At 33.5% G+C, this 8,739-nt stretch overlaps 1 protein-coding gene across 1 annotated transcript in view; it reads left to right on the forward strand.

The window, feature by feature from the left end:
* Positions 1–8,257, forward strand: part of ZDHHC21 (zDHHC palmitoyltransferase 21) — a gene marked incomplete at both ends in the record, with an annotated part of 46,459 nt that extends 38,202 nt beyond the window's left edge. The window contains 2 exons of the mRNA XM_079706247.1: positions 7,532–7,575; positions 8,125–8,257. Of these exons, the coding sequence (XP_079562373.1) occupies positions 7,532–7,575; positions 8,125–8,257 (177 nt within the window). The remainder of the gene's footprint in view (positions 1–7,531; positions 7,576–8,124) is intronic.
* Between the last annotated feature and the right edge of the window lie 482 nt (positions 8,258–8,739).

Raw genomic sequence — 8,739 nt, forward strand, 5'->3', positions numbered from 1 at the left:
CCTTCCCCTACTCCTGCACCCCAAAGACCAAGAGGCATTTTGGGAAAACACTGGTGGGGGTATCATTTCATTATAGAAACTACGTAATTACATAGCTTGAATATAGGCCTGTTAGACAACAAACAAGCAAAACAAGTGCTATCTCTGTTTAGGTTTAGGTTGAGGTTTTGAGGAAGCAGTGTATTAATTTTCAGTCATTTTTCCCCATTATTTGTTCTTACTTGCAAAAATCATTTCTCTCCTGTATAAGAGGAAAAATCCCATCTTGTTGATAGTAGAAGGTAACAGGATAATCATAGTAATGATAATCTGATGTCATTTTAGACCTAGTAAGAGCAGATTATCTGTGACGCAGATAAAATAATTACAAGTTACTTAAATTTAAAAACAGTGGATTTCTAATCCCATTTCCAAGGTTAAAAGATCTCAACACAACCTGATGTTTCTATGGAACAGACTAATCTTAAACCCAGTTTTAAAGGATTACCTTTGATTATTTTTAGATTTAATTTTAAACAAGATTTAACTATATATACTTGTTCCTTTTTACTAAAATTAATACTGAAGTTAAAGTGTTTTCAAAGTCTGCTTTGAAGCATTCTTTATTTAGTTAGGGAACAGATTATTCTAATTATTCCTTACGTAGACCGTTTAGCCTTTTTGTTTGTTTCTGAATGAAATGGATAGTGATGTTGTCATTATTGTAATTGATGTCAGAATTTCTTATTGAGCAGTAGTTCACACACAGCCAAGAATAATGTCCATTCTGATGAGCACCAACACTGAGAGTGCTGGGTGATTGTATTAGTCATGTTTTGAGTTGCTGGGCTTGCAGAGAGTTAATCAAGAAGCTCTGTAACAGCTGGTACAGCGCCTTCTGGTGAGGGTCTGACAGTGAGCTATTGTATACCATGACACTGCTCTGACAGTTTATCTAAATTTTGTATACAAGCATTTTTGTTTTCAGGGCACCGTGGAGTTTGTGTAAAAGCTTAAGCTTTTGATGGCGTCTCTGGAGCTTAGTGCTTTTCTCAGTTGTGGTGAGATTGAGGGTGGGGTGGGGAAGATATATTTAGTTGAAATTTTGTAAAAGGCTTTAAATTCTCAAAGAAAGAAATTGAGCTTTTTATATTTGGTCTCACAGGTAACTATTGTTGGACGCTACTTGAATTACTAAAGATAGCTTAAAGCAAAGCTTTTCAAAATAAAGGGAGAAAATGTTTTCCCCCCTAAATACTGGCTCATGATTACCTAAATAATATAGACAGAATCACAGATGCAGGAATGACTTAATTTTAACTTGATTATGTTATACAATGAAAAGTATCTTGTGTTCAAAATGTTAAATTAGTTTAAGTGGGATTATCTATTAAATAACATTCTTATTAATCAGATGATTAGTGGACTTACCTGCCTTTTAACATGTACCTAGAAATGTAGTCCTGAGATTATTAATCCTTATAATGAAATTTTGCTAAGTATCCCCCGAATCAGTGTGGTGAGTTAACAGCATTCGGTATAGTCTCTGTACAAATTATGTTTGGTTTACTCAACTCCAAATCAGCATTGCAAATATGGAAATCATTGCTAATTATGCTGAACCCAGCTCACTTACATTTCTGTAAAGGGAGCTCTGTACAACATTTTGTTTTCCTTTCTGAATTATGTTTTCATTTAATAAAAACAAAATATATTTTTAATACAGTATTTCTAATTATAATATTACGGGAAATATCTTCTCTTGTAGCTTTTTTAAAACCTAGAAAAATCATTAAAATTTAAATTGTTACTTCTTATATGATTTTAATGTCATATTCTAATATTGGCTATAATATTTCTTTGAATTTTGGATACAGTAGAGAACTTTATAGAAACTAGGTTCCTCCTCGCCAAGGAATTAGTTTAAATACATACTGTGTTACATTGCATAGTAATAGAAAAGCTTTCTTTCTAAAAATTCCTGCTAGCATCGTAATTATTACATGTGGAAGTGGATTGCTCTTTAGCATAAACATGTTCCTATGTGAAAATGTATTTATTTTTCATCCTCTCTCTTTACTCAATGTAATAAACTTCTTGAAAGTAATTTAAAACAACTTAAATCTATTTCTGTAGATTTTTTTCAATAGAAATAGTGCATTTTAATTTTCTTAAAACATGATGAATAGCTTGAGTGATTAAATAGATGCTTTTTTTTTGGTAAGGAAGCTAAACATTTATGAGTTGTACTTGCTGTTTTTCCCATTTTATTGTTCATGTTCTGAATCCACGTGAATTTTTAATCTGAATTTACAACTTTATAGGATTGGAGAAAACAGTGAATTTTATATTTATAGTTAACTTTTAGATCTTTTTCCACAGTGATTCATATGCTTCTCTCTGTCACAGTCTATCACTATATTAATTACTTCTCAAATTCCAGCCAAAGGGGCACATTAGCCCATCTTACTTCTACTGATAACCAAAAATCTTATGAAAGTATAGTTTTGTACTAAAAATGTAAGAGTAGTTGACCTTGATTTGATTGTTGATTGCAAACGTAAGTTTTCAGCTGTTTCTAAATAGTGTATGGCTTATTTATATATGTTATTGTATATAATCCTCCTCTCTGGCATCCTCGGTATATTCCTGTATAATTATTTCTTGTATGTTTAACTACTTTCACTAGACTGTAAGCTCCTTGTTGCTAAGGACTGTGTCATAATATGTACTTAGTAAATTTTTTTTTTTTTTTTTCGGTACGCGGGCCTCTCACTGTTGTGGCCTCTCCCGTTGCGGAGCACAGGCTCTGGACGCGCAGGCTCAGTGGCCATGGCTCACGGGCCCAGCTGCTCTGCGGCATGTGGGATCTTCCCGGACCGGGGCACGAACCCGTGTCCCCTGCATTGGCAGGCGGACTCTCAACTACTGCGCCACCAGGGAAGCCCCTTAGTACATTTTTGATAGACAATAAATGAGTAAATGAATCATGTTTTATGTACTTAGTACTTATTTTTTCAACTAGATTATAAGCCCCTTGTGGACATTGGATTTTATCTGTGTAGTCTCCTACAGTCCATGTCATTTTATCTTTGATTATAAAAACCACTTTTTTGTTTAAACATAAATTTTTCTAGTTACATTCTAAGGTTATTAAGATAGCTCCAAACCCTACAATAAAAACTTAGGCCTGTCATTTATTGAGGAGTTATTAAGGGCTCTAACATATTAACTCATTTAATTTCTACAAAAACCTATGAGGTAAATAGTAGTATTTGAAAATTGAGATACAGAATTTTAGTAACTTTCTTAAGGTTTTATACAGCCAGAAAATGGCTTGATGAAGAGGAGTATGGGAATTATGTTGGAAAGAAATGTTTTAAGTGGCTATAAAAGTAACATCTACTACCTTCTCAGTTTGGTTTCATGATTGATTAAATGTCTTTGTTAACTTAAGATCTCTAATAAAAGATGTAGCTGGTCCTTTGTTGGAGATGGATGCTTATGAACCATTTCTTTCAAGTGAGTAATAAAGTAGTGAGTTCTGGCTTCAAAGGAGGAGAGAGAGCTAAGGTTAACAGAAAGTTTTCTCTCTTTGGATTGAAAAAAATTAAAGATAAGGAATCATGTTATTTCTGTCCATGTTCAATTAGTTTAGTGCTGCAAACATATATTGAGTACCCACTTTGAATAATTTGTGCTGTTTGGTGCTATGAAAGATACAAAGTTAAATGAGTTGCTCTCTGTATGTTGAGCAGAAATTCTAGGAAGTCAACCAAAAGTCTATTTTAGAATTAGCAGAAATCAGTAGTAGACAAAACAGGTATATAATCTCTAGTTGTGATAAACTTTCCTTAATAGTGTTTTTTACTCCAGGTTAAATCAGCAGAGTCATTGAATCAGGTATGTGCAGTAGAGTTAAAAGCATCAACAAGACCTATGATAAGACTAAAGAGTGCAGGCGATCCTTGAGGTTAGATCGAACTGTCTTCAAGGAGACTTTCTGATAGAATGTTCTTACTTTCCTCAGATCTTCAGTTTGACAGATCTGGAAACTCCATTTTGAAAATGTTTCCAGGGTTAATCAGGCCCAGAAGCAGTGACTCTACTTCTAGACTCAAAAGTGATAGTCATATAAACCAGGTTGACTATTTATTCCCTTATGTATGATTGTCAGGTACCAAAGGACTCTGCAGTACATTCTTTCTCCTGTACAACAACATATATGGCAAAGTGTTGCTTTGTGAGAATGAACTCAAAGCAGAATGAGTTAGTTGGATGGATTGTATCATCAAGCTGTCTATTCCAAGAGGACTAGATTCTCAGGTCTGTTAACCAGGAAACATCTGGTGATAAATTCTTGCTCTTTGCCTCTCACTTCCCCCCCTCAATTTTTCCAATAGGCAATGAATACCTCCCTCTCCCTTCCTATTAGAAACTTTTTTTTCCATTCCAGTTATAATCTTATTAGTTGAGATACAGTTTTCTTTTAAGTCAAACATATTTCCTTAGACTGAACCTGAAAGATCATTTCTTAGAGTAAGATGAGCCGTCCGGAGAAGATAAAGTATAGTTGATAAAATACTTGAGCCCTATATTTCTGTAAGTCTTTCTTGTTTCTAGTTTATTCTTTTTTTTAGAAGATAAACTTCCGGTTTTTAAAATAGGAAAGCATTCTCGTTTATCTCAGTTATGCAGACTGGCAGAAGTCTTGGATATTTTGATCATTAGACCATAATCAAGACATAAATATTTCTTTGGAAATAAAAAAAAATATTTCTTTTGGAAATACAATCTTTGATTGTAGATAATACAATAAAAATGTCTCTCTTATCATTCCTTGAAGAGTGAGTTTTTCTAGATAGCTGTTTTACATATAACTAAGAATTTATAAAATGTACTCCATGAAGATAGCAATTACCTTTTTGGTCATTTTTGTGATAGTTGAGTAGTTAGTGACTAGTTGAGTAGTCACTAAAGGTATTGAGTCTTTTATGTTGAATGGAATTAGCTGCACTAAAATCTATTTTAAATATTTTTAGTTTTTTTTTTCATGTGTGAAATATTCCACAATTCCCTGCTTAATAAAACAAAACAAAATGTTTATTAAACCTAGTTTGGCACTTGGAAATAACTTATGGTTGTCAATATTCCTGCCAGTAGTAACCTCTCTTCTCTTCTAGTTTGCTGTTTCTATTGTGCATATAAATATGATAGCATGATAACTTGTGTTGCCCTGAGTATGCTGTATAAATGCCAGTGCAAAAACTTTGTGACATGTTTGGCTGTTCTTTTTTCTTATAATAGTACTCTGGATAGCTGAGAGAAAAGCATTTGCCATTTCTAGAGGAAAAAAATAGTCTTTTTTGGCTGGCCTCACAAATCCTGTTCATAAAGTCATGGTAAACATCACATCCTTTGATTGAATGACAATCTGTTTATGATGACTTGAAAGGTAGTGTTCCTCGTATTTCTTGAACCAGATTCTAGAAGGATGTCAAAAGCACTTGAAAATAAGAGCTTTTCCCATATGAAGTCTAAATTCAAAGTCCTTAAAATTGATTATTTTATTGTCACAAATATATTCCTCAAAGTTATAATCGAGTTGTAAGTTTCTGCACAGTAAAAATATCCTGTAACATTGGCTAGTTCTAGTAGTCTAACCTTGTAATTGCCTTCCTTATCCTGAAATAGTTTCCACTTTTAAGTGTTATCTACACCTGCAATTTGGGGCCATTTATATACCTTTACTGATAACACTTTTAAATTTCTTTCCTGTCTTTTCCTTTGTATTTTTGTGCAAGCTATCTTAATTGTTTTGGAATAACCTGTCACCATCAGTTCTAAGACACCATTTAAATTACTTCCTTCACTTTTTTTTTCTGACATGGAACCAGAACCCCAGCTTTCCTCTAAGTCTTTAATAAATTTTTTATGTATTTGCAGACTGTGTTTTCACAAAGTAAAACATTATTTTGAGGAAATTATGCAACAGAACCGGGAAAGGTTAATTATAAATAGAATTGTCATTGGAAACCATGGATTTCAGAAAATGCTAGGAAATTAGTGAATATAGAGTGACTAATCTATAGCCTCCTCACAGATTCCTGAGAAATCTGGAAATGAAACTCTGTTATTAGTTACTAGTCACCTAAAAAATGATAGATTTGTTTTCCTGTATGTGGGCCAACTGTAGTTAGACAGCTGTTCATACATAAGAATTTAATGTTCTGAGCCATTCGTGTAACTTCTTTAAAGAATTTTTTGAAATAAAGGTGCTTTTCAGTAGTATTATTGGAAGAGAGTTCTATAGCTAAAGAAGTTCTTGCAATTGGAGTTGCAGCCACAAATATTTGCATGAATAGTACTGCTTAATAACTGCAGTCCACCTGCTATATCTGAGGAAGCTAATAACGGAAAGGATAAAAGGAGGAAGACTTTTTTGTATATTTAAAAGAATGTATTTTCTTTTGTACAACTTAAAAGTATATTTAAAATGTAAATATATATCTAAAATAGATTATATAATTTGTGTTTTGATTATTTGGATATTCCTCATCATCACTGTTTCTCAGTCTAATGATAGGTCTTCCATTAACATGAATTAGACCAGCATGTCTAGAAGCTTTCTTCTCTTTATTGAGTTGTTTTTCTTATATATTTGTGTTAACAGCTTTATAGAAAACACATAATGAGAAATTGCATTATTATGAAGGGACTGGTTTTTCTCTTGAAAAAAAAAAAAGAAAACAGTTTTTTACCAAATAACAGTAATCAGTTAGCTTTCCTTTTCAGAGTAATAAATGTTGTAGTACGGCAAAGGCATACATTGCCTTGTTGAATTTGGCTTTGTTTACAGAAATCCATAACCAGTAGCACTCTTTGGCTCTTGACAGTTTTCTGTTCAATAGTGTCTTTCATTTAGGTATTTATTTTTTAATGCATATTTAATGACAGTTGAATGAAATATAGACTTTTAAAAGAATTATCAAGAAGGCAAGTGTAATAAAAGGTTATTTTTTAATGAAGTGAGACTCCTACAATTTGGGGGGGGTGTAATTGAATAAATTGGTTTTTTTTAGCACAACGTAATGTTGATTCTGTTTTTCCAAGGGAATTTCAGCAATGTACATAGATAATTTAAAATTCTTTTTTAAACATCTTTATTGAAGTATAATTGCTTTACAATGGCGTGTTAGTTTCTGCTTTATAACAAAGTGAATCAGCTGTATGTATACATATATCCCCATATCCCCTCCCTCTTGCGTCTCCCTCCCACCCTCCCTATCCCACCCCTCTAGGTGGTCACAAAGCACCGAGCTGATCTCCCTGTGCTATGCGACTGCTTCCCACTAGCTAGCTATTTTACATTTGGTAGTGTATATCTGTCCTTATATACACTACCACTCTCACTTTGTCCCAGCTTAGTACCCATATATAAACTTTTTATATCTTTAGAATATTCTCCGAATATGATTAAAAACATCATGAAATAGATATAGAATCAAGCCTTGATAACTGTTATATCTGAGTATTTTTTTTGATTTAATAGGATACAACATCTATTGAAAAGATGTCAAACTGTTGTGAAGAAATGTAAGTATAAAAGTGAAGTCTGTAGTGTTATTTAAAAATGCAAACAACTGGTTACATTTGAAAAATGTGTGCATGTAGTGGAACGATAATATAATGATGGCTTTTTCTTGGTGCCTTTTCTAAGACCTGAGCTAGCAAGCATAATCCAGTCTTACAGTAGGGGTAGGGGTCTTGTAGCCGTGATAGTTTTCAAACAAAATAAGTACTGATCATTCTTGTTCCTTGTCCTACTAAAGTAAGTTAAATTATTTGTCCTGAAAATACATCAAAAGAGATTTGCTACTGTGTTGTTGACACACATTCTGTTAATCCTGAGATTCTCCTCTGCTTCAAAAGTTGCCCTAGGTTGATTGACGACACAGATACCGTATCTGCTATCCAGAGTTAAAACTCAGCTGCATGCCATAATGAAAGAAAAGCTGTATTTGTGATGCTGGGACACAATTCATCAGAGTCCAGTAATGGATCCCCAGCCAACCTGTATTGTTTTAGCTGACTGAAGTGCACCATGGGAGTGCTGTCTTTCACTAATAATGCTGTCTTCTGTAGATCGAGGCCCCGAAAGCCATGGCAGCAGACCTTCTCGGAAGTTTTTGGCACTCGTTGGAAGATCCTGTGGTTTATTCCTTTCAGGCAGAGGCAACCACTGCGAGTTCCCTACCACTTTGCCAATCACGTCTAAACAGATGGATGGTGGGCACAGATGGGTCCTCCATGCTGGAAATGCGTTACAGGTTTTCTGATAATAGAACTATGACAGTCTTCAAGTCAATTAAAATCCACCCACCAATCTTAAGCATCATAATGTGCCCCAGGCTTTATTTTAATAGTGATCTTGATCCTGTTGTGGGACTAATACATGATCTATATTTAAGTTTTAAAGCATGTTTACTTTCAAATTAGCTTTCCACAGGGATTTCTTTAAATGCTTTTGTTATTAAACTCAAAAGGCAGTGATTGGGATGAAATAATTGTACATAATTTCTTTTAGTACTGACAGTGTTACAGATTTTACTTTATGGGAAACTTCAGATGTTTATTTAAATTTTTCACCCTTAAGCAGTACTAACCAAATCTGAATTTCATTCTTTAGGTTTTACAAAAGTTGATACACCTTATATGTAAATTTTCTTTTTCAAATACAATTTTATGTTATACTTCCTT

This window comes from Hyperoodon ampullatus (assembly GCF_949752795.1).
Source record: "Hyperoodon ampullatus genome assembly, chromosome: 6".
NCBI lineage: Eukaryota > Metazoa > Chordata > Mammalia > Artiodactyla > Ziphiidae > Hyperoodon > Hyperoodon ampullatus.